The 27,995-nt window shown below is 34.8% G+C and overlaps 1 protein-coding gene across 5 annotated transcripts in view; it reads left to right on the top strand.

Moving 5' to 3' along the window:
• Positions 1–27,995, top strand: part of LOC106880693 (uncharacterized) — a 550,491-nt gene that overhangs the window by 311,076 nt on the left and 211,420 nt on the right. For all 5 annotated transcript variants that reach the window (XM_089349496.1, XM_052966175.2, XM_052966174.2 and 2 more), the window contains one exon: positions 5,352–5,492. In XM_089349496.1, the coding sequence (XP_089205622.1) occupies positions 5,352–5,492 (141 nt within the window). The remainder of the gene's footprint in view (positions 1–5,351; positions 5,493–27,995) is intronic.

The following is a 27,995-nucleotide window of genomic DNA, read 5'->3' as shown; positions in this document are numbered from 1 at the left end:
AAGTCATGTTTGTGTATGTTGTCAGGTCTCGGTTTTTGATTTTTATATCAATCAAATACACTATGTGTCTTCCACTTATAATACATCATATTATATGTTTCATAATGGTCAGAGAAAGCTCTTGGATTTCTTTGACACTTATTACCATCTTTGATTTACTGTTTTACTTTACAAAGCACTTACATCTGTGTAGCATGATTTTTCATGTATCTGTATATTATATTGAGCGTGCTTCCTCAGCTCTCTTGGAGAATATGGATTCCAAAATCTAGTCAAAGGATTATTACTCTCCTACCATACACACTCATGCACAGTCCCACACATGCACATGCACAAACACACCCGTGCACACACACACACACACACACACACACACACACACACAAATCCTTGTTCTTGATTGAAATCAAAGCATTATCACCACTATTGTTGCTTTTATCATACTTCTGCATATGATTTGCTTTCTGTTTGAGGTTTTGAAATCCTATTTCATTTACATTGTTTTTCAAATCATCCATTAAGAAACTGATATCAATGAAATATAAAAAAATCAATACTTTACTGTCTTGTGATAAATATTATTTCTAAAAAAAAACAGTGTTTTATTTTACATAAAAAAATATATAATTTTTTTTTATTTTTAAGGAAATTTAACTGAGATAGTTCAAACACTATATCTTTATTATATTCTCAATATTATCTTTGTTTAATTATGCAAAGAAAATATATCTCTACTTATCGTTTCTATAAAAAAAGTATTATTAACAGTTTTCTGCCACTTTGTATTTATTTTTCACTGATCAGGTAACCAATTTTTATTACAAATCTTAGTTTTCCTACTCTTTGCTTTATTCATACTCGATAGAGGGGAAAAATTCTTGAAAGCAAGAGTAATCATTATTTCTGTTATTTTAAAATACACATCTGACCAAGAATAAACAAATATAAGAATATCGATGCATCATGGTTTTCAATTTCAACTATGCTTCCTTTGTACAAAATTTGCTTTCACTATATTGTGTTAATATGATCAAATTCATTTTTTTTTTTTTTTTCATAGATGTAAGAGAAAATTTTATTTAATTTTTGCATCTTTGTTATTTGGAATTTTCTATTAGAATTGATGATCGAAACTGCAATGCTTTTTTTTTTCTTTCTTTTAGAAGTGGTATGACGTTGGATTTGATCTGTGCATAAACATTTTTACAGGTTTAGATTTAGGCTTTAACTAGGAGCACCGTCCAAGCGTGATCGTTGCCAGAGCACCAGCAGTCTGGCTTTTGTGCCAGTGGCACGTAAATAGCACCATTTGAGCATGACCATTACCAACGACGCCTTCCTGGCACTTGTGCCAGTGGTACGTGAAAAGACATTCAAGCGAGTTCGTTGCCAGTACTGCTGGACTGGCCCTTGTGCAGATGGCACGTAAAATACACCATTTCAAATGTGGCCGTTGCCAGTACCTCTTGACTGGCCTTCGTGCCGGTGGCACGTTAAAGCACCCACTACACTCTCAGAGTGGTTGGCGTTAGGAAGGGCATCCAGCTGTAGAAACTCTGCCAAATCAGATTGGAGCCTGGTGTAGCCATCTGGTTCACCAGTCCTCAGTCAAATCGTCCAACCCATGCTAGCATGGAAAGCGGATGTTAAACGATGATGATGATTTTTTCTGGAAATCGGTTGGAAATTATTGTCACTGTCATTAGCTCAATGTTTCTGTCTTTTTGACATACAAGAACTAGATGAGTTTGTCCCAAACTATGTTTCAATTTGTTTCCCTATATTATATTACCTCATTGTCTTTTACTCACAATAAGGTCTTCTAATTTTGGCACTAGCCCAGCAGTTTTAGTGGGAGGGAGCAAGTCACTTACATCACACTCCAGTACTCGACTGGTACTTTATTTCATTGAACTCAGAATTATGAAAGACAAAGTTGACTTTGGCAGGATTTAAATTCAAAACATGAAACACCTGAAGATAAGCATTTTGTCAGTTGCACTAATGATTCCACCATCTTTTTTCACAGTGGTGCACCAGCATGAGCGCAGCCACTTGGCTGAAACACATAAATAACTAAATAAATAAATTTTGCTGCTTTATTCTCAATAACCTCAAAAATTTTTATAATCTCTAGTATGGTTCTTCTCTTTATCTTCTGCATTTCAATTATTGTCTTGAAACAGTTTTGCTGGAATATAAGGTACTTTTTGTGCTTCATCATTTGTAAGCAATCAATCTGTCATGACCACGCTACACAACTAGAGTGACCTGCAGATCATCTGAATATTGTATTTCTTTGGATGCTTTTCTATTTTCATTATTAAAAAAATAACTTATGACTTTCTCCTACTTTTTATAAATAACAGATTAGAAATTTGCAAATCACCTGAAATGCCTATGAGCATTTTATAAAAGCTAATCTCCATTCCGTTGAAGTTCCATATCACAAAATTTCAATTTTATTAGTGTTGCCTCCCTTTTATATTATTTTTGCTGTTATCTCCTTAATATGCATCGTACACCATTTCTTTCCTGTTTTGGTGTTATACTTACATTTTCTATCTGTGTGTGTGTGTAAATGTGTGTGTGTAAATGTGTGTGTGTAAATGTGCGTGTGTGTGTGTTTTGTACACAGCAAAGCAATTATTTTTACAGTGGGATTTGCTTCCTATTGCTAATCATTCTGATGTCAGGGAGAGCACCTACTTTTCACTCATACTGGACAGGTTAGCATGACCTTTCATTGTAAGACACTGGCTTCGATGCTAAAGACAAAATATTGAACTTGTGATCATGTCATCACTAATCCACAAATGTATCTCCCAATATGACTGCCTAGTATGGTTGTTTCAATCCAAACAATGAGAGAAAGAGAGTGAGAGAGAGAGGAAGACAGAGGGAGAGGGAGAGAGAGGGGAAGACAGAGGGAGAGGGAGAGAGAGAGAGGAAGACAGAGGGAGAGAGAGGGAGGATAGATGAAGAAAGGAAGAGAAACAGACTGTGCATCAGTTCATTATGTTATCATTCCAGAACCAGCTTTTGATTTGTGTATCTAAAATAAAGTTAATAGAATTCATAATCTTGTATTTTTACTTTGTTGCTTATCAATTTGAAATATAAACCTTGTTATTCATATGACTTATTCTTCAATTTAATTGCTTTCCGAAAGGTTTTCTGACTCTTGTTTTTCTTCTATGGTTTGGGATTTTATCAATTTCTTCATAAATCTATCTGCAAACAAAGGTATTTGATTAAGAAAAGAAAAACTGAAATGTAAGCTAAAATTTTAATAGCTTTGAATCCTAAAATATTTCTTGTATTTTGAATAATTGGATTTATTTACACGGTAACTGCCAATGTTTGTATCCAAGGAGATGCAATTTCTCAACAGTAAAATTCAACACATTTACTTGATTTAAATGTTGTCAGAAATGCATGGCTCTATGTTTTATGTTTTCTGCATTCATTCCTGTTAGATTGTGGTAATATTTAAGAATTGTTTTCACATTTATACTGAGTTATTCAAAAGTAAAGAATTAACAAGAAAGATAATAAAATAAGAACTTGTTATTTAAGTAATGACAAACATTAGAATGGAAGTATCTGAAGTGGGAAATGAGAACAATGCTTGTTGGTTGGATCAATAATTAGAAAGCATGCAATGAAAAACAGTGTGAAAAAGAAATTGAAGATTTATTAAATCAACTATATGTACTTCCTTGAAAATATATGTTAAAGACGAATATAATTTATATTGAACCAATACATATAAATTAACAATATTGTTTGTGTTACACATAGTTTTTAAAAAAGAGAAAATCAGTCACATGCACACATCTAAATTATAGGAAATTGTAAATAATAAACAATAGTTTTCAGAAGAATTATTCTCAAACTTTTGGGAAATGTAATCTGTTTTGTATATAGCAAAGAATTGTGTAACCAGCTTACTTAGTTAATTTGTTAAGGGCTATCTTTGTCAATAATAGTTATTTTCTCTTCAAAGGTTCATTAATCTTTATTAGTTTGGAGTAATTAATAAGATTATCTGCACTTTTTAAAAATCTCTTAACAGAAAATGGTTGAATGCTACCTATAGTTTTTTTTTATCGAAGTTTCTTTTTCTATACCTACAAGTATTTTATATGATAAAACTGTTTTCATAATGGCTCAGTCAACAGAAACTTAAAACATTAAAGTTAAGAAGTCTCCAGTTTAGTTAATATAAATCAAATGAATATTTTGGAAAACTATTTGAATAATTGACAAGTGATTTTATAAAAAATTATATGCAAAAGAGAAACTATTTCTTTTAAAATAAGTAGAGATTAATATATTCTTATCAGACTTTCTAAATTAGTTTTTATTTAATGAGGAGTAAATGTAGCATGTATTTATGCAAGAATGACTGTAGTATTTAGTTCATGAAGGAAAAGATTTAACTTAATTATAAAGTTGCATTACTGAGTAATCCTTCACAAAGAAAACTGAAAAAGTATATAATTAATATTGCATAATTTTAAGTTATTTAATAGTTAATGAAAGTTGTATCTTCTATTATCTATCCATATGTTAAAATTTACACATCCACCCACTGTGATACTTTTACTCAGATATAATCTCTACTGAAATATTTGTGTTTTCAGTTAAACTGGTCCTTCAAAGAAATGGACACTCGTTGCTATTAAGCAATACATTTTGATATTAATGCAGCTTCTATATTGGTTATCATGTTGTAGTTGTATTAAAGAGACCTGGTTTATCATTTGTTGTATATCAAATTTAACATCAACTTTTATTTAAAAAAAAAAGAAACTCTTGGTAGTTCTTGCATTATGTCAAAATAGAAATAAAAACCACCTTTGTCAGAATAATCAAAATTAAGGATGATGAATGTGTAAAAACAATTTATAACTGACTTGCTAAATGAACAATTAACTTTTCTGGCCACTAGTCTGTTATAATTCTGAAAAAATACTTTTGATGACCAATGAAATGTCTTTAAGTTAATGTCATTATGGGAAAACTTTTTAATGACACTTTTTTTTTTTTTTTGGTTGCACATTTGCACATTATCTGACCTGATGTCTTTGCTATGATTTGTTGTCCTGCTTTATACAATGGTTTTTATTTATTCATTTTTTTTTATTACTCAGCCAATTTACAATGTTTGCCAATATTCTATAAAAGAAAAAAAAAAAGAACCAAAGTTGATTAACGTGACAGGTTAATTAGGAATTAGCTTTCCATAAATTGAAACTACACTGTTTCTTCAAAAAAACTAAAAGATATTTAGCAGAAAAGAGCTCAGTTATTAAATAGTAAATTTCATAATTTCTCTCTTTCAGAATGGGTTGGAAGTCATGTAAAGAAAACATTAAGTACACAGTAATCAACCTCGAAGTTTGGTTGTCACCAGTGTTTGATACAAGACCATGGACAAAAAGTAAACATGTTGTTGATTGTGGTCCATTAGGTCCATATGGCAGGTAAATATTATGTTTTTGAACTGTTTTCTAAATTCCTACATATATATATATATGCACATATATATTTTCGTTCATTTCTAATCAAATACATACCATATTTTCTGGCAGACAGGTAAAATATTTTTTGATCAAAATTTACAGCAAAAAAAAAAGAAAAAAGCAAGCCAACTTATAAACCAAGACCAAAACTTCCATGTGAAATGCTGCAGGAATTAGAAAGATGACAACATTTGCATGCTTACACTATGTACATTCATGGGCACAGGTGTGGCTGTGTGGTAAGAAGCTTGCTTCACAACTACATGGTTCCAGGTTCAGTCCTACTGCATGGCACTTTGGGTAAGCACCTTCTGCTGTAGCCTCAGGCCAGCCAAAGCTTGGTGAGTGGATTTGGTAGACAGAAACTAAAAGAAGCTTGTTGTATACATACATACATGCATATATATATATATATATATATATATATATATATTTGTGTGTCTGTGTTTGTCCCTCCACCATCACTTGACAACCAATATTGGTGTGTTTACGTCCCCGTAACTTAGCAGTTTGGCAAAAGAGGTGGATAGAATAAGTACTGTACTTACAAAGCATAAGTCCTGGGGTCGATATGTTTGACTAAAGGTGGCTGAAACAAATAAAAGAATAAAAGAATATTGCTGACTTCTATACTGGAAAAAATAAACAGTATATATTTCTGTTATGTGAAACTTAAAAGAAATTATGCTTAAATGACATTCTGTGATTTTCCTTTCCTTTTCTTCTAATTAATAAATGTTCAGTTTCTACTTATAATATTCGACATGCTTTTTAATTTGTACTTTAAATTAATTTACACATTTAAGATATGCTGTTTCCAATTTATTTAAACTCTGTGTTATATGTTAAAATAGCTGTCAATGTCTACTTTTATTCTTGTACATATACAGGGTGCAATTGGTAAATTGTTGCCATTTTATATTTTTAATTTCACATATATACATTGTTTGCTTTTGATTTTGTCGACTACACAGTATAGTAGGGTTGGTTGGGCACCGTCTGTGAGAAAAACAGCACCATGATGCAATTCACTCTGCCAGAAATTTAGAAATGACATGCTGAACTGCTTGGCATTCATGCCAGAAGCTCCAATATGAACATTTTAAAGTGTTTGGGTGTCAATCTGAGAACAGTGCAATCTGAGGACATGTACTGAAAGTGATAAAAGTCAAACATCCACTCAACATCATGGTGTTTGGAGTGATCACTAGTGATGGCGACGTTATGCCTCCATTCATCTACCCACATGTCTTCAGACTCAATACGGAGGCCCAAATCAAGTGCCTGGGGGAGGTAGTGCTGCCCTGGGTCAAGAGGGTGGCTGCTGGAAAACCCTATGTCTGGCAACAGGACTCTGCACCATGCTACACAAGCAGGAGAACTGAGTCATGGCTGTCAGACAATTTCTGCAACCAAATCTTTCCTAACATTTGGCCACCTTACTCCCCAGACTGCAACACCCTTGATTATTATGTCTGGTTTCAGACCAACAAAACTCCTTATAACACCAAAGATGAATTGAAGGCAAGGATTATGGCAGCATTCACCATCTTAAACAAGGAGACCATCCAGAAGAGTTGCAGGAGATTCCGAAATTGTCTGGAGTTTGTGGTTGAAGCCAATGGCGATTTTATTGAATAAATTTACTCTTTAGTAGTTCAAGATATTTTTATGTAATTTTGGTACATACATCTGTGAAAATGAGATGTCAATGTTATTTTCATTTGTGCATAATTTAGACGACAGTTGTGTGTGTGTGTCTGTGTGTGTATGCACATGTGCACATGCATGTGTGTCTTTGTTTGAGAGAGTATTATCTATGTTAGTATATTGAGATATCTGAATAATTATGTTGATACTCAAAAATAATTCAATCACCTAGCCATAATAGTAAAGCAAATTGTTATACAGCAATAATATCCAAATTGTTTTTGTAGATGATATTATATACATTTTTGCATACAATTGTCCATATGTGTGTGTTTGCACACTTCTATAGACAGGAAAATACACAGAGACAAATGGGGTTCATCATTATATAATGCTTTCCATAGTGGCATATTTTGGTCAAATCTACATCTCACTTTCTCTGTTTGTTTGTTTGTCAGTCTGTCTGTCTGTCTCTTCCCCCCTCCTCTCTCTCTCAGCGTTATGCCACATACTATTTTCACATGTAACCTCATCACACTTTATGTCTTCTTCAATTTACTTGTATCATGAAAGAACTTAGTAACAGCATGCAATAATATTTCACCCACCATGTTTCATTTTCACATTACATATTCATACCAGCAGAGGTTCTTTCAAGCACATATTGTCCATTGTGAATGTTGTTCAGTAATTTTCTTGACTTAGTGTACATATGTAAACACATATACTCACACACATACCACACACATTTGCATAATTTTTTAATGATATCATCATCATCATCATCATCGTTTAACGTCCGCTTTCCATGCTAGCATGGGTTGGACGATTTGACTGAGGACTGGTGAAACCGGATGGCAACACCAGGCTCCAGTCTGATTTGGCAGAGTTTCTACAGCTGGATGCCCTTCCTAACGCCAACCACTCAGAGAGTGTAGTGGGTGCTTTTACGTGTCACCCGCACGAAAACGGCCACGCTCGAAATGGTGTCTTTTATGTGCCACCCACACAAGCCAGTCCAGGGGCACTGGCAACGATCTCGCTCGAAAATCCTACAGGAGCCAGTCAGGCGGTACTGGCAACGGCCACGCTCAAAATGGTGCATCTCATGTGCCACCCGCACAAGAACCAGTCCAGGGGCACTGGCAACGATCTTACTTGGCTTGCCGGGTCTTCTCACGCACAGCCCATTTCCAAAGGTCTCGGTCCGTAGTCATCGCCTCGGTGAGGCCCAATGTACGAAGGTCTTGCCTCACCACCTCAGCCCAGGTCTTCCTGGGCCTACCTCTTCCACGGGTTCCCTCAACTGTTAGGGTGTGGCACTTTTTCACGCAGCTATCCTCCTCCATTCTCACCACATGTCCATACCAGCGCAATCGTCTCTCTTGCACGCCACAACTGATGCTTCTAATGTTCAGCTTTTCTCTCAAGATACTTACATTCTGACGGGTATTCACATTGACATTACACATCCAACGGAGCATACTGGCTTCATTCCTTGCGAGCTTACGTATGTCCTCAGCAGTTACAGCCCATGTTTCACTGCCATGTAGCATGGTTGTTCGTACGCATGCGTCATACAGTCTGCCTTTTACTCTGAGTGAGAGTCCCTTTGTCGCCAGCAGGGGTAAGAGCTCTCTAAACTTTGCCCAGGCTATTCTTATTCTAGCAGCTACACTTTCAGCGCACCCACCCCCACTACTAACTTGGTCGCCCAGATAGCGGAAGCTATCGACTACCTCTAGTTTTTCACCCTGGAATGAGATAGAAGTTGTTTCCTGTTTGTTTGCAGTCTTTATTGCACCTGAACATCTGCCACAAACAAAAACTAACTTGCTAGTTAACCTGCCTTTGATGTTGCTGCACCTCTTATGTGTCCATAGCTTGCACCGGGTACATCTTATAGAGTTACTACCTACTGCTTTCCTACATACTGAGCAGGGCCATCTACCTGAAGGGGTTTGTGTTTTATCTACCTTCCTACTTATTAGGATTTTGGTTTTAGCTAGGTTGACTCTAAGGCCCTTCAATTCTAGACCTTGCTTCCACACCTGAAACTTCTCCTCTAGTTCTGATAGTGACTCCGCAATTAGGGCAAGGTCATCAGCATAGAGGAGCTCCCAGGGGCAACCTGTCTTGAACTCCTCTGTGATTGCCTGGAGGACTATGGTAAATAATAGGGGGCTGAGGACGGAACCTTGGTGGACCCCTACCTCTACCCGGAATTCATTGCTGTACTCATTTCCAACCCTCACCTTACTGGCAGCATCTCTGTACATGGCTCGCACAGCTCTCACTAACCATTCTTCTATCCCAAGTTTCCTCATTGACCACCAGATAAGGGATCGGGGGACCCTGTCAAAGGCTTTCTCCATGTCAACGAAAGCCAGGTACAGAGGTTTATCCTTAGCTAGGTATTTCTCTTGCAACTGTCTCACTAGAAATAAGGCATCAGTAGTGCTTTTACTTGGCACGAACCCAAACTGCATCTCATCTAAATTGATTCGCTCCCTAATTAGTTGGGCTATGACCCTCTCTGTAACTTTCATAACCTGATCTAACAGCTTGATGCCTCTGTAATTATTTGTATCTAAAGCGTCCCCTTTACCTTTGTAGCAGTTGACTATGATGCTGCTACACCAGTCATAGGGTATGACTCCTTCGTGTATCACCTGGTTCGTAATACGGGTGACTAGGCTATAGCCAACACTGCCAGATATTTTGAGCATCTCTGCAGTGATTCCTGATGGGCCGGGGGCTTTCCCAGTCTTCATACTCTTAATTGCTTTATCTACCCTGGTACTATCAACTCGGATAGCTGGTCCCTCTATTGGGTCGACATAAGGCAGGCTCTCTTTCTCCCATTCATTCTCTTTATTAAGCAATCTATCGTAGTGGCATCTCCAGACCTCTTTCTTTGCATCCTCATTTAATGCAAGCGTACCATCATCCATGCGAACACATTTCTCTCCTACAACATCACTATTCTCTCTCCTACACTGTCTTGCAACACGAAATACCTCGAGTCTTTGGTCCTCACGGCGCAGAACATTGGCAAATCTTTCCTTATCTGCTTCCCCTCTGGCTAAATAAACCTGTCGCCTAGCCTCCCTTCTGGCACATTGGTACAATTCCCTGCTACCACCGTTCTTCCAGTCCTTCCAAGCTTGTTTCTTTTGTCTAATAGCCCTGTCTACCTCCTTGTTCCACCACCACGTTACTCTGGGTTGGGAGGGGACCTTACACCACCCACAAATCTGGTCGGTGGCTTTCAACAGGTTGTCCCGCAGAAATCTCCAATTGTCTTCCACGTTGTATGATGCTATATCCCCTTCTATTTCGTTAAATGCTTCAAGTAACTTGTCTCTAAGTCTCTGTCCGTTTGCAGGGTCTTTAAGCTTCCACACCCTTCTTCTCCAAGCCTGTCTAATTCTGGGCACCCATTTTGCCTTAATCCCAAAGTCGCTAACTACTAATCTATGTTGTGGGGTACATTCTTCGCCAGGGTAGGTTTTGGCATTTATAAGCCGGCCTCTTTCCCTATTTCTGGCGAGGATGTAGTCGATTTGGCTAGAGTGTCTGCCGGAGCGGTAGGTGACTAGGTGACTGGCAGGTTTCCTGAAGTTGGTATTGCAGACCATAAGATTGGTTGCATCACAGAACTCCAGCAGTCTGGTTCCCTCCTCGTTGCGGGAACCGAAGCCATAGCCTCCATGTATGCCATGGAAGCCCCCAGCACGACGTCCGACATGACCGTTGAAGTCTCCAGCCACAAAGAGAAGGTCCCTGTCACTCGTCGACGAGGTAGTTTGCAAGAGGGTGTCATAGAATTGGTCTTTCAGACCATCTGGTAGCCCAGGTTGAGGTGCATAGGCTGAGATGACAGTAGCTAATCTATGATGAAGCACTAGTCTGATCTTAAGTACTCTGTCACTTACTCTAACGACCTCGATTACCTTATCCACCCATTTCTCCGCTAGAAGTATTCCTACGCCCCCGACCCCGTCAGTGTTCCCTGCCCAGAAAATCTTGTACCTGTGTTCTTTGCCTGTGAGGAACCTTGCAGAACCTCCTCTCCATCTTACTTCCTGGATGCAGCACATATCTACGCATCTCCGTTCAAGCATCTCAACAATTTCACCAGATCTACCTTTCAGCGTACCGACGTTGAGAGTGCCAATCCTAACAGTATGGGTGTTGGGGGTGTGGGCCTGTAGCCTGGGAAGGGGAAAAGCAGTGTCGTGTACCTGAAAAGAAAACTTGCAATTGGAAGAATTCATAAGCAAAACAGTACCTACAACCTGCAAACATTTCTCAACCTTAATGCGCTACCCAAAGGTAGGGGAGAGGATGGCCAAGGCCACTAGATGGGTTCCGGGAGACAGCCGAGGTTGACAGGATAACAGAGGAATGAACTTCCGGCGGAGGGGGCGGGATGACAGAGGAATGAACTTCCGGTGGAGGGGGTGGGGATGACAGAGGAATGAACTTCCGGTGGAGGGGGTGGGATGACAGAGGAATGAACTTCCGGTGGAGGGGGTGGGAGGGCGGGTTACCGCCAGCGAGTAGATAGGGCTCTTAATTGTAGATTTTAAATATTTGAGAGACAACAATGCATAAATCGTAATTTTTTAAAAGAGCAATGAATTCTGGGTGATTAGAATATAACGTAGCATGAATTTAGGAAGCTTAGAAAATGAATAAGCATGAATTTAAGACAACAACTGAATTCAATTGAATTTCATGGAGAGAAACAAGATAAATAATAGGGGGCAAAAACTAAAGCGCAAGGTATTATGAGATGTTTGAAGCCGTAAATAAATAAAAAATCTCTATCTTATCTGCATCTTGGGTATTTCGTCGTAGTATGTCAGCGAGATAATTTAGAATGGGTTTCTCATTTATATATAGCCAGAACCTGAAGACCTTAAGGAAAACTACGAAGGAGAGAGAGGATGGAGGGGTAGACAGAGGCATGGCGGGAGAAAAGATCATCATCATCATCATCATCATATATATATAAAGAGAGAGAGAGAGAGAGAGGGGGGACCAGTCAAGCAGCACATCACGCTGTAATTCTTGGGCTGAGAAATCAACACTTAAAAGCCATAATTTTAAGGAGCGATAAGAATTTTTGAATAAAGGAAAATGGGTAGTGGTGGGTAGGTACCGCCAGCGAGTAGATAGGGCTCTTAATTGTAGATTTTAAATATTTGAGAGACAACAATGCATAAATCGTAATTTTTTAAAAGAGCAATGAATTCTGGGTGATTAGAATATAACGTAGCATGAATTTAGGAAGCTTAGAAAATGAATAAGCATGAATTTAAGACAACAACTGAATTCAATTGAATTTCATGGAGAGAAACAAGATAAATAATAGGGGGCAAAAACTAAAGCGCAAGGTATTATGAGATGTTTGAGGCCGTAAATAAATAAAAAATCTCTATCTTATCTGCATCTTGGGTATTTCGTCGTAGTATGTCAGCGAGATAATTTAGAATGGGTTTCTCATTTATATATAGCCAGAACCTGAAGACCTTAAGGAAAACTATGAAGGAGAGAGAGGATGGAGGGGTAGACAGAGGCATGGCGGGAGAAAAGATCATCATCATCATCATCATCATATATATATAAAGAGAGAGAGAGAGAGAGAGGGGGGACCAGTCAAGCAGCACATCACGCTGTAATTCTTGGGCTGAGAAATCAACACTTAAAAGCCATAATTTTAATATAATTTTAATATAAAGCCATAATTTTAATATCACGCATAGATATATATGTTTATGTATGGATTCACTCTCCCCTTCTTTCTACTAAGTATGCATCTCTCTATCCATTTAATATCTCTATCTTTCCATCATTATACTTAATTTCATGTTATCATTTATATAAGTTTCTTGAAAAATGAATATCAGATGAATTTGAATATAGTATTTGTTTTTATGTAAAGTCTTTATAGATGGTTATGGTCATAGGATTTTGTCCTGGATTGCATTGGAATTTACCTCAGTAGTTTGATAAGGCTAGTGGTAAAACCTTGAAATAAAATGTGAGAAAGAGAACATTTCTAACTACAAATATCCCTTATAGTTTTCAAGTCAATGAGTGGAGTCTCAGCTTGGCTACTTGACTGGCTATAACTAGCAGCAAATCTCCCTCCCGTGTCATATGCTATTGCTAAGGCCTCTGTTGGTCATGGCTGACCGTGGATGATGTCATCCGTTCATTGAGTTGTCTATTCAGTTTTTGCAATGCCTCCTGTGGCTGTAGAGACTGATGCAAGAGTTGCAGTCTCGTTTGCAGAGGTCACACCTATATGTTGAATCCAGTCTGTTGGCTGTCATTTCTTTTCTGCAGGCTCAGTTTTTAGCTGCTGCCACCCTCAAATTCTCTTTGCCGGTCTGCAGTTGTTTGGGAAGAGTGCCTCTCCAGCTGGTTCGGTCAGCTGCAAGATTCTCCCAGGAATTATTGTTGATGCCAAGTGCCTTCATGTCCCTCCTGCATGTCATATGCACAGTTTTGAAAAGCACAGGAACAGCTTCTATAATGCAGGCCTAGATCCCCTTAAAAAGACGGAATTGTTATGGCCCAGAAATAGTGTTCAGGAATAACTTAGGGCTAAAATAAACATCAAAATTCTAAGTCTGACAGTTTCAAATGACTTTATTCTTTATAAAGTACTAATAATTTAAAAATAAATTGCAATTATTGAAACAACGTTGTGATTCATTGAACCTTGCAATTTCAAGTTTGACCATAAATATTTATTCTAGATATTGAGAATTCTTCTTACATTAATATTTTTTAGCACTGTGTTCTTATTTACTTTACATAGTGAATGGTTATGTGTATTTATTTGGTATATTTGTTTAAGTATATGTATGTATGCATAATAATAGATATGGTTATAAATATATATTTATATATGTGTGTTTATGCACAATATAGATATGTTCATATGTAAATTGTATGCACATGTATATTGCATATTCTTGAATATGTATGTTTTCTTTGTAACATTAGTGTTCAGTGATGATTCTGCTTTGTTTATGTACTAATTTGTGGATAATGTAGTTGTTTGTTTTTTGTTTCTTCCAATATAATTGTGTTGTCTGGCATCTAGTCACACTTGGTCAAGCAAACATATAGTCACAGAAATTCCAGCCAGAACCATCCTATCTTTCTTAAAGCATATTATATTTACCTTTCAAAGTACCCTGATCTCTCAAAGTAGGTGGAACACATGCAAGAGAGAGAGATACCCAAGAACACATGAGACAAATTACTGAAGGACAGCCTTAGAATGCTGTACCTTTTAGACAAGATGACAAAGAACTGAGGTACTTGGCATCTTGTTGTACTGAAGAAGAGCCGTATTCAACTGCTGAAGCGTTATGGTGAAGAGGATTGGCCCACAAGAGTCCTTTGCCAGTGCCATGCAAAAAGCATTCATGCTGGTGTCACATAACAGTGCTCATATGGTGCCACATAAAAAGCGGCCAGTGCACTCTGTAAAGTGGTTGGCATTAAAAAGGGCATCCAACTGTAGGGACCATCTCAAATCAGACTGGGGCCTGGTGCAACTCTCCAGCTTGCCAGCTCAGTCAAACCGTCCAACCCATGCCAGCATGGACAACGGACATCAAATGATGATGATGATGATGATGATAATCGTAACAATGACAATGATTGTATTATCCAAATTGTATCTCTTCTGCAAGATGGTAGAATTTGATTTGAAGATTATAGAGCTGCCAACTATTTAGCTGCCATTTCTTGTAGGTTAATTGACTGTGTAAAAGCTCCTTCATTAGCTTATAAAAATAGATTTAAACAGTGCTTTAATTCAATGAAAACTGCTCTGTTACTTGATACCACTGTTATTGGAACACTTACTCTAGTAAAGATGGAGAATAAGGAATTAGACATTTCATTACATTTTCTGATCATCTTTTGGAAAATAAAATGATTTCAGTTTAAGTAGTGGTTGAGCCAACTATGATTATATCCTCTGCATTTCTTGTATATTGCAGATCTGTATTTACACTTTCTCAGGTCTATGATTTACATCACTTACCTGTATAAGGAGTGCCTTTCAATTTGATTTTTAGCACAGGTCACATGAACTGACAAATTCTTCAGTATCACCAAACACATGCCCTTGCTTTGTACAGTCTATTGTACACATGACTCTATGTGTGTCTGTGTACATGTGTGTATACATGTGCACATGGGTTTGTGCATGTGTGTGCTATTTTGTTAAGATTATTTCTACAGATATTCTATAGAAATTATAGCCAGCACTGATTTTTGCTAAGTTCATACTGAGACGTCAAATGTTGACAAACAATGAGATCAAAGACAAAAATGAATAATGAATGTATATACTATATTTCAAGAGTTTTGCCCCTTCATCAGCACTTGTCTAACCAACTCTCACCTCTAAACACATTGCTTAGATAGCCACTGCATAAAATGTCCTTTACTATGTGGTATGCAATAAATCCACAAACACACACACTGATATACAATGTGTCATCGTGGTGGTGGTATAAAATGACCTTTACTATCTCGTATGTAATGAATGTGCAAACACACACACACTGACAGACGCATACACACTCATATACAAAATGTGACATTGTAGTCATTGTCGTATAAAATGTCCTGTACTATAATTGACTTTAAAAAGATTATTTTCAAGAAAATGTTATAATGTTTTAATCCAAATGAAAATAAAAATTACATGTTGACACTCACGGGGTGTAATAGTTTTACCTTGTAAAATTTGGTTTGATATGGTGGAGTTGTTTGAGAATGCATAAGGAACAGACAGACTGACAAAGAATTTTATACATATAGAGATTATGGTTGCATAACGAAATACCACATACTTACAAATCATTAGTAAATGTGTATGTGTATGTGTGTGATGAATTGTCAAAAGAACATTTATGAAATAATGCTCAAGAATGAATAGCCTATTTTCATTAAAGACCTATTTATTCTCTCCAGTCACTTCAGATGAATGCCTGGAAAATTATTCAAGAACAATTAGCCTAAGCCAGTCTTTTCCAGCAATGTGACCCTTTGAACAAACATAAAGAGTACTTTAATAAAATGATCTTTAATATCTTCCACTCATTGAGCATCAGCAAAAATTAATTCATCATTATCTATATCAGATTGTTATACATTTGTAAAGGACAGTATCAAATTGATCTAAGTAATACATTAGTATTGTCAGGGCATCAATATGACTGATGGGCTTTCCTGACATATGAATGATTTGGGGATCATGTTGTGATAACATGAGACATCATGTGGCAATCCACTGAGAAACTTGCTAGGAAACATCAAGATTCTTTAGAAAATTAATTACAATGAGTGATGGTCAGTCTGATGATAAGTCTCCAAATGAAGTTCCTTAATAAAAAATATCTCAATTGTTCAACACAGCATACTAGTGCATTGGTCTCAGTATTAATGAAATTTCTGTGAGTATTGTCAATGTTTGATTAGGGCTTCCCATTTTCAGACATTCCTGCTCCCCCAAATTCAAAAGGAGTTGTATCAAACTTGGCAAAGAATGTTACCAGAACTGGGTGTTGTGTAAAAAGTCCTTATCTTTTCAAAAAACTTGTGTTTGCTATGTTCTCAAAGCAAAGACATTCCTTTTAGGTTCAGCTGTGTGTAAACTTTGGTATATACTGGCAATAGTAGTCAGTCTATCAACCAAACATTTCTCAGTTTCCTTATTTCAGTTTAGGATCACTAATCTATTGAATTTTGTATATTAGACTATAAGATGGTTTCATTTCTAGGAAACTGTGAGAGAAGTATGATTAATGTATTTATTTGGATTAATTGATATATTGGCTTATTTCGCTTTAGCAATAACTGCATTTTCTCAATTCTTCAATTTATATTGGGTTGCAGTAGAGATTAATATGTCATCATGATAGATGCCATTAATTCCTTCCAGTATAGGCTCAATACATTGCTAGACACTGGAGCTGCTGTTTTTTAAACCCATTTACTGACTAGGTACAGAACAGTATTTGTATTTAGCACACACAATCTCTTAGTCTTCATCCAAGCCAATGTGAAAATATACATTCTTTAAATCAATTAAGAGAATAAATCTTCATTTCTTTCATGTTTCTGAGCAGTGTTGAAAGATGAGAAAAACTTTGTTAGTTGTCATTTAAATGAACATTTTGCAATAAACATATATTCATAGTTTACCACCTTTCCTTCATACACAATTAGCAATCCATTAACATCTTCGTATAGAGTCATAGTTCTCAGTACTTCATGAAAATTGTTGTATATATTTCCTCAACAATGTACATTTGTTCACTTTATGTACATATGAATATGCCAATGTAAATATGTGTAGCATATATTGGTCTTATGATCTGTGGTTTGATGTCATATGATAAAGTTTTTCTCTTGCTACAATCTGGTTGTTACATTTTATAATGTGACAACCAGGACACCTTTGCCTTTTACTTCATGCCAGCAGCTTCTTACTTAATCTGTTTAATTCTGAATTTAGTGCATGGTTCCTGAGTGGCTACATCTGTACAGTTTAAATGCCAGTATATCATACAGGATATCTTCCAGGATTTATATTCTATCTATATGCAATATATGTGCCTAACTAAATATAAAAGATTATTCTATGACAAATACCAAATTCTGCTGACCTAGACCAATAAACTTGACTATGGATTATATGTTATCTGTTATGATAGTGAGGTAACGAAAATAGAGTACTGGAGTATCCAAATGAATGAGTATGTGATAAAGTAGTGTGTGATCTATCTTAGGACCAGCTTTACTGAAGCTTACAAGCTGATAAACTTTGATTTCTGCTTCTCATCTCACTATTTATACACATGGTATACAAAGTTGTGTATGTGTATGTAGATCACCTACAGAAACATTGTCACAGAATTTCAGGTACTGCTTACTCCATTGCTAGAATGGGGAACTGGAAGTAACACCTTACTTTATATAGTGATTTTCTTTAACCCACCATAATCATCATCATTATTTTAACGTTTACTTTTCCATATTTACATGGGTCAGACAAAATTCATTGAGGCCAATTTTCTATGGCTGAATATCCTTTCTGTCACCAACCTTTACTTGTTTCCAAGTCAGGTAATATTTGCCTTGGCCATACATGTTTTTTATAGAAGATCGGAAACAAACAACATTGCAAGATCAAGACCAGGAGGTAACACACAAAAAATTACATACATGCACACACACATATATATACAATTGGTTTCTTTCAGAATCTGCTTGCCAAATCCACTCACAAGTCTTTGGTTGGCTTAGAGCAATAGTAGAAGACACATGCCCAGGTTGCCATGCTGTAGAACTGATCCTGACACCATATGATTTGGAAGTAGTCTTCTTAACCATACATCCCTACATAAAATCCTAGCAATAGTCACATTGTCTTTCATAAGAATCAGTAATGCGCAAAGGTCCTTAGGATTGACTTCATACCTCTGTTTACAAAATGTATGGCCTTGCGCCCAATATGAAAAATTCTTCTTTCCAAAACACAAAACAAATTATTAGTTTTATGATTTCTGAGTTGACCTTTAGTCTAGTCATAGAGTAGATAAATATCTCATCAACATCATCAGAAAAGTCACTACCTTCCCATAAACACTAACCACCACTATCAAAATATGAAATCATGAGACATACTTCAATAAATTAAATTATATAATGAAATAAAAAAATAGAGATCTACTTCACGAAATACATTACTTACCTCTATTTCACTTATTCTCTTATTGATTAGGTATTGAATTAATTTACTAAGTAAGTGGCTTCATTAGGTTTGAGAATGTGTCACATTCTTTTATATAAGACTTCTTGTCTAGAATTCTTATAAATATAGCATTAATCTTATATAATTCTAATTCTGCCATAGTCCAATTTGCCTTTCATCCTTTTGGAGTCAATAAACTAAGCACCAGTTGAACACTGGGTTCAATATAATTGATTTACCCACTAACTCCAAAATTTGAAATTAATCCTATATAGTTCTACATAAGCCTAATATAAATTACTAAAATAATCAGTTAACTTTTTGATATCAACCTGACTGAGACAGCCCCTCATTCTATAATGTAAAACCTCCTATTTTAAAACATTCTTAACTAATTTAATAACAATCATCATAATTTTATATAAAACTTTTTGTTCAATCATGTTCCAAACATTAGCTTCATAAATAAATGAATGAATGAAAGTCTGTTTCATTCTACTAAATTCTTTCAAATTCTTGATTATTTCCATTATTAATTGAAACTTGAAGCACATGAACAGAATATTTCATAAGAAATATTGTCTTGAAAAGGTTAACTTTGTTGCCATGCAAGTGATAAATTTAGTTGGAAAGATTTGTGAAAGTAGAATTGTAGATATTCCTCAGAGATTGTCCTTTCATCAATATATCGTATCACTTCTTCACAACTCATATTGAATATTTGCATATTGCAAATATTTGTTACAGCTGTATATCTGTCATTGGTAATATTGTAAAAAGATATATTCTCCATCATATAGATCTGCTGTCCAGTGAAAAATCAACTTCACTCTCTTTACAAGATAAGTGTTAGGATAGATTTCAATGATAAAAAGCAGCATTTATCACATTAAAATATTTAAAAGAGTTTAGTTTCAAAAACTGGACTTCATTCTAGTTTGACTTTACTTTGCATCCCTCCAGGGTTGCTAACATAAATACAAGTAATATATTGCTATCAACTGACTATACCAACTTCCCTGTGTATCTGTGATATGTGTTTAATCCAAATAAATCAATATTAGATACCCACAGCTAACATCTGAAATGGACAACTGTCATGTATTCTTTTGAAATCGGAATATGTAATTCAAGCTAGAAATCAGCACACTGGATTTCTTTTATGTTTCTTCATCATTTCAAACAAGTAGCTATGGATTAGATCTTTCTTTTGATGTCAAAGCTAAAGCATTATTTTCACAGAGTGTAATTTGTTTGATAACATTATGATGGTGGAAATCTGGGTAAAGATATATAGATTTAATCAAATAGACGAGGAATAGAAAAATGTAGAAAGTATTTCATTCGATAATTATGACGGAATTAACAAATAAATAAAGATGGCACTTCATTGTGACTTAACTGATCAAATGAAAATCATTTTCCCAGCTGCAATAAACTGTCTTTCAGTTTGCTCAGTATAATTCTGAATATAACTAAACAGAGCTTTATAATCAATATGAAAAAAAGATGGAAAGTATTGATACTTAAAGTACATTCCTAATGGTAGTTATCATGTTAAAATGATAATAAAGATAGTTAAGAGAAGATAAAGAAAATATAAGTGTTTATTATATTCTGCACTTTGACCTTCACCATAATTATTTTCATTTCCATCACAGAATTTTCAAACATGTTTTAACATTTATATTCTATTGATTAACATAACTTTTAAAGTATCTTTTATCATTGCAAATTCACTGGAAAAGTTCCTTTGAGTGTTTGATAAAAACATTCATGCCTTTTACTATATATATGATTTAAGTCATGTAGTACATATGTAGAAACGATTACAAAAAATTATATTCTGAATAATCTATTAAATCTTTTAATTCAATCTTCGTTTAATGTTTCTTTATATTAGTAATATTTTTTTTTAACATATTTATTTAATTTTGCATTTACTATATCAATCTGTTTAAAATCATTCAATATTTTTACTTTATATTGTTAATATATTTTGGCATTTTTTTCTTCTGGTTAGAAATTAATAAAATACATGTTTAGAAATTATTTATATCGATATTTTTGTGCAGTAAATGGATTCGATAGTTGTTGATTAAAAATGTAAAACATACAAATTTAATACTGTAATATATGATCTTACAAAGTAATTGGGTTTGTTGAAATTGTGAAGTATCAGTCTAATATGCTTCAGAGTTTTTCACTATATATCTCTCTACATTATCAGTTCAAGTTCTGCCAATTTCACTTTGCTTTCATGGTTATTGCATTCGAAGTGCTCTCAGATTTTAATGTATTATTTTTCTTATTTGATTTTCCTGTTAAAAGCATTTACATAGATAGTCTCTTAGGTTTATCACGAACCGGTGCATATATGTGTGTGTGTACACACACACACACACACACACACACACACACATATGAACTGCATGTGTTTAATATGCATAGTGGATAGTAAACAGAAAAATACAGAGGGGTAAAAGGGCAAAATACTATGCAAAATTGCTGTGATACTTATTTTGATGCAGGCAAGCTGAGGAAAAAATTACATTGCCAAAAATCACAAAACATGTAGAAAACTTTGAAATTATAAGCTCAGTTCAAGACCTTACACACTGACTTTACCATAGTTAAGTTTATTAATACATACCTTTTTGTATAACATATATGTTGAGACTATGAATGTATGACTAATTTAAGAAGATTAATTGGTTCTCTTAAAATTATGAAACAAAAATGTTTAGAGGTGCTTTTTCCACTGCACTACAATATTTATAAAGCAAACACTAATCTTGGTTGACTAATAATTTTCAATAATGAACATAGATTCAATATGGATTATTGATCTGTTTCCCTATGCTGCTAGGCATTAATCTGAGAGACACAAGTGTATTTATGGTATTTTTGATAAGATAATTCTTTCTGTTAATTATATTGTTAAATTCCAGAAAACTAATTAATTTCCAATGGAGTTTTGTACTACCTCAGAAATGATACCAATTACATAGTTATTGCCTTGTTCCACCATACCTTAGCTACTTGTACTCTTTCTGATTTTATTTTCTATGTTTTTTTTTGTTTTTTTTGTTTTTTTGAGAAACACAACTGCCACTTCCATTTGTAGCATAAATAAATGATTATACCTCAACAGGTAACAAACTTCTCTATTACATAATAAAAGACATAAAAAAAAGTTCCTGGGTTTAGTACTATCCTTTTTTTTACTCTCAGACTCTCAACAAAGCTGCAGGTTATTTATTCATTCACTTGAAAGATAAACATACTAATTATAACAATGAATGTAATGTTCATCTCATAGCAAAGGATAACCTTCAGGTGTTCTAAGATGGTGACACATATTCTATCCTCACTTGAAGCCACGTTGCTTCATTTATGTTATTTATTGATTCCTATTTTGTCTTCTAAATTTAACACCTTTGTGTTAAATAAAAAATAAACTTATTTTTAAAAGACATAATAGTGTAGCAGAAGTGGCAGAATGTTGGCTTCAAATATTTGGTTTTGTTCCCTATACACCCCAGTTTTATATTTTACTGGAATCAATTTTATCATTCATTCCTCCATTGGGTCATAAAGTTAGTATTGTGTATGTATTGTCTTCAGTTTAATTGGGAACACCTTTTTCTACAAATTTGTGATCTTGTGACAATAAAGGAAATCATTATTACCTTACTTCTATAAAACTACCAACATTTCAGATGAAGATACTACAGTACTTTGAAATTGTTGTTTAATTTTAATGGAATAATCTTTATTATCACTTTTTAGTATTGTTTTATATAGTAGAAATAATTTTACGAACCATGAACAAGTGGTAACTCATGGGAATGTGGTAATTCAATAAACACTTTGTCAGCTCAGAACATTAAGAATTCTTGAAGAATACACATTACTACAAAAGAAACCTATTTCTATGTATTCAATCTCATAAAGTGTTTTGTTTTCTCTGTTATAGCTGTGGGGTTATAGTCAGTGGAATCAACCCTAGTGTTTAACAACTGCTACCATTTAATGTAAAATGTCTAGATAAATAGAAAGCAAAGCTGCCACTAGTTAAAGTTAGAATCTAAATGGATAAATTTAAAATCTATAAACTCTGCTATGTTACTGTTTCAACTAGACACTAATGTAATATTACTTCAATTGTAAAACTACATTGTTTTGAAGTGAATATTAAAACGAATCTCAACCATAGTGTTTCATCCCTTGCAATATTTATTTACACAAATCACTATCAAAATTGTGGAGAATATTTTCAGGAACAAATTTATTGTTTGCTATCTCTATGGATATGAGTTTGTCATCCATTAATTAACAGAAATTTTATTTCACTTGTTTAAAAATATAAAGTTCAATTCTGAGCTGCTCTTGTACATTAACACTTTAATGCTAAAATACTAAAATATTCCCTGATTTTAACTCTTTTGTTACCTTATTTCTATTAAAACACACTGCTTTTGTTTCAATTAATTTTGAAACTAATAATGAATATAATAAATACATTAACCACTATTTAAATTGTTTTTGAAGCATAATCTAATATGAAATTTGAAAGGAAAATTTTAATTTAGATCCCTTTAACCCTATTGTTACCATATTTCTGTTATGATACTCTGTGTTTCTTTCAATTAATTTTAAATATAACAAAGAATTTAGTAAAATAACTTAGTCATCATTAAGCTAGTGTTAGGAACATAAATTGTGGCTATGATTTGGTAGAAGATTTTAATTCAGAATTTTGGAAAGCAAGACATTTCTACTACAGAGCCAGAGGTGCTCTCAGGCAGGTTGGTTTCAAAAGGGCTAAACGAGAAGTTTGTGTCATAGAACAAAGGGCAATCTTAGGCAGGTCGGTTTTAGAAGAGTCAAAGGAATTGTAAATAGCTTATGTTTAGTTTGTCTTTGCTAAAAGCAAAACTGATCAGAGATCTATGATGGAGTACTTCTCCCACATTAGAATGTTTGTATGTGTAGCACATAGAAACATTTTAGACCACATCCAAAACATAAGTCAGCCATCTGAATAACAAATACTTCCTCATCAATGCATTACAACCTCTGGCCCTCAGAAGTTCAGATCCCCCCTCTTCTTTCTCTCTCCCCTTCAGTGGCTTCTATTCCTTTCAATTAGCTATTTGCATGCCACCTCATCCGAAGCCAATGCAACCCAGACCCGCATTAGTCCAAGATTCTCTCTTCAGAACATCAGCCTTCTGGAAACCCCTTCTTATCAATATATTCCCAGCAAATGACAACTTACAGATGTAAGCTCCGCACAAATTAATCACATTAATGATCTAATCACTCTTTGACTCACCTGACTGAGCCATAAATTATAAAAAGGAGGGCATTTTTGTTGTAAATATTTTATTTTCGTTATATCACTGTGTCTGTTGATATACAAAAATAATTTTCTCTAATTGACATATCTACGTAGCAGTTATATATCTATCCATATAATTAAACATGTCTTACATGGAATAAAGTCAAATATATGCAAAAGTGAAGTCTCGTAATATGATTATATATTGGTAACTTATCCTAATTCAATTTTAGTCATCCTAATTTATCCTGATTGAAATTATTAATTACTCAAGTGAAATAATGCAATCTTCACTGAAGAACAGAGATGAGAAATACAGTGAATAAGCAATACATATTGAACAAATTCTTCAAACCATCCTCATTATATTATATTCTTGCATAAAATCTTGTGGAAAAGTAATGATGATATATTTTAAAATTTCACTAGTAATGCTTCAATGATAAAACTTATCTAAAACTTTCAAAATTAGTTTATTAACTCATTTCTTTATTTTTAATAATTTATATTGTTTTGTGGAAAATATACTGTGAAGCCAAGTGCAAGTTTTACAAGACTTTGGTGTTTATAGTTTCCTTATTTGGAAAATAAAACTGATGTATTTACATTACAGTACATAATTTTTTTCAATGTAAATATTTAATTTGAAAGTATGAGAAGCATTATAATAACACATACACATGCATGAACATACACACAATGAGAGACAGAGAGAGAGACCAAGAAAGACTTGGTACAAAGTGGTAGAAACAGGGTCACAAGGAGGTGATGACAAGCGATCATATTAACTGGCAATATGTGGTGTTGAAGTTTTGACCACAGATGACTCAATTAGCAGTCCAAGCACATTCAATCAAACGTTACAAAAATAGTATATTGATGTAAACTTAGATAATATTTTACATACACACATATGGTGCACGCGCACACACATACACACACACACACATACACAAATGTGAGTATGTCTGGATGTAGGGTATCTGTGCAATTGTGTGTATAAATGTATAGTAAATCTACTATTCCTGTCTTCTATACAATTTCACACCTTCTCATTTCCTTACTATTTATTTTTCTCTCAGTCTTAACACTACCGCTCACCGTCTATCATTTGGCCCAGACCTTGCCAACTATCTATTATCCTTGTCATCACTTTCATTGCTGCCCTTATTTTTGCTCTCATTATTGACTCATCCCAAAATGTAGGCATAAGAGAATACATAAAACCAGCTGTACCCAGGACATTCTATATGCACCCCTCTTCTATTATATGTCATCACCCCATTTCATTCTGTTTGTTTCTGATCTCCCTTATATCATGGGTTTCTGTTAACACACTATCTCCTGGATGACATTACCTTCTATCAGTGTTTTATGCTCTTGTTTGTGTTGCCTTTGGTATATATGTACTTTTCGTAGAAAATTGAGACCCTCTTCTAATCATCCCTCTATCATACATATCTCTTATCACTTTTCTACATCACTTATGACCTTCACTCTGTAAAGACGTAAGTGGATGAACTTGGATATTCTGTTGCAAGGTCCCTTTTTGTTGCATCAAGAATATGACTACCTGTTTCATACCTGTGCCATGAAATATCCAGCATGGAAGGCGGACATGAAACAATGACGATAATGATGATGATGATGATGAAGGGGTTACCCAGAATTAACCATAAACGTTCTCTGTGGGACAAGCCTGTTGTAGTTCAGGCTTCCGCTGCTAGAAGCCACTTGATGTGACCCTCAAACATTAGTCTGCCAACCAGCGGCATCATATCCAGTCATACTGCCATGTGGGGCAGCTCTATTTTGCAGTGCTTCTCCCCTGTTTGTTAAATTTTGCAATGGCTGAAACAAAGGGACAGCATGCTTCCATGAAATTCTGTTTTCTGCTAGGGAAAATGACAACTGAAACAGTTGTCACGCTTTAAACAGATTACAAGGACGCTGAGCGAGACACAAGTTTACGAGTGGTTTTCATGCTTTAGGAATGGTCCCTTTTAGTCAGCCCAGGGGTATAGTGGAAGACAATTGTTCAAGATGCTACACAGCAGAGCTGAACCGGATACCATGTGGTTGGGAAGCAAACTTCTTAAATGCACACACACACACACACACACACACACACACACACACACACACACACACACACACACACTCTCTCTCTCTCTCTCTCTCTCTCTCTCTCTCTCTTTCTCTCTCCATATTCAGGTATTTCTCAATTTGTGTAAATGTATAAAGAAACCTCTGTTTGCTCTGGCATAAAAAACATTCACTGATGTTCACATCAAAGATAACTATACTGACATGAATATGCAACAGAAATACATGACACTAACTGTTTGAAAAGCAAAAATATGATTCGTAATATAGGAAAATCTTTGAAGGACTATAGAAATTCAGCATGATAACATTTGACTTAATTGCTAAGATGATTCGCCATCAAAACACTTTGAGAGATACTCTATTACTAACACCTTGGCTTAATCTATTATTAACAAATGACTGTTAAAATAATTATAATAATTAGTGAGACTCTTGGAAATTCCATGTTTAAAAGATTTTTCTTATTTTGATGCATAAATTCATATATCTCCATAACACTGCTACATTATTTTAAAGATCATATGTTAATGAGATAGAGAATGGATTGAGGGTATTAAAAAATTACGAATTATAAACTTATAGTGTCAGTGACCGTATAATAGTTTAGCTGAGAAGTTTGTCTCCCAGTTGTGTGATTTTAGGTTCTGTCTTACTGTACCTCTACTATAGCCCTGGGCCAACCAAGGCCTTATGGGTGCATTTGGTAAGCAGAAAAGGAAAGATGACCATTGTGTGTGTTTGAGTGTATGTATATATGTGTGTGCACATGTAAATATGTATGTTTGCATATATGTATATATTCATATTTGTGTATGTGTAAATCTGTATGTATATATATTTGTATGAGCTTGTTTACATTTGCAATTGTTGTACATAAGTGCAGCATGTGGCATTGTTGTCAGTTTCTCCTGTCAACAAATCTTCTGGACACTTCATACCTTTGCAACTGTGTGAAATAATTGATCCTTTACTTTGAAAGCAATTAGGGCTTACTTATAGGAAGGGCATTTGTCTATAAAACAATGCATCCATCCTCTGCACACATGGAAAAGTGGGTGTTAAATAAACAGACACATATTCGTCTGTAGATGTAATATGATCCACCAGTTCATTGTATTGTTCAACTTACAGTTGAGATATTCAAATCTTATAAACTGTAAACAATATCCTTAAACCTTGATGCATGCATTGAGTAATCATCTCTGTATGCCAGCACTAGCAGGGGCCATTGTTTTTCAACAAACTTATTGTACCATCTAAGCTCAACATTAGAGAATAAAAGAAACTGAAAAGGGAGTGACACACTGAGTCAGAACAGCAAAATAAAAGTAAAATCCTTGATGGTGATGCATTTCTTGGATAAATTATGACATTCCTGTATTTTCTAGAGAGACTATTTTCATCAATAAACTCATCAGTAATTTCAGTGTTTGTAAGAAAATTGAATTGCCTGATGCCAGAGCTTCATATGAATTTGTATGAATTCATATTTACAGATAAATGTATTTGTTTCTGGTTGTGCATGCCTATTTCAACTCTTGTAAATATATTTTTA

The sequence above is a fragment of the Octopus bimaculoides genome, chromosome 3, assembly GCF_046866305.1.
Source record: "Octopus bimaculoides isolate indiv1 chromosome 3, ASM4686630v1, whole genome shotgun sequence".
In the NCBI taxonomy this organism is placed as follows: Eukaryota; Metazoa; Mollusca; class Cephalopoda; order Octopoda; family Octopodidae; genus Octopus; species Octopus bimaculoides.
The sequence above is the reverse complement of the archived record's forward strand: the minus strand, read 5'-3'. Positions and strand labels throughout refer to the sequence as shown.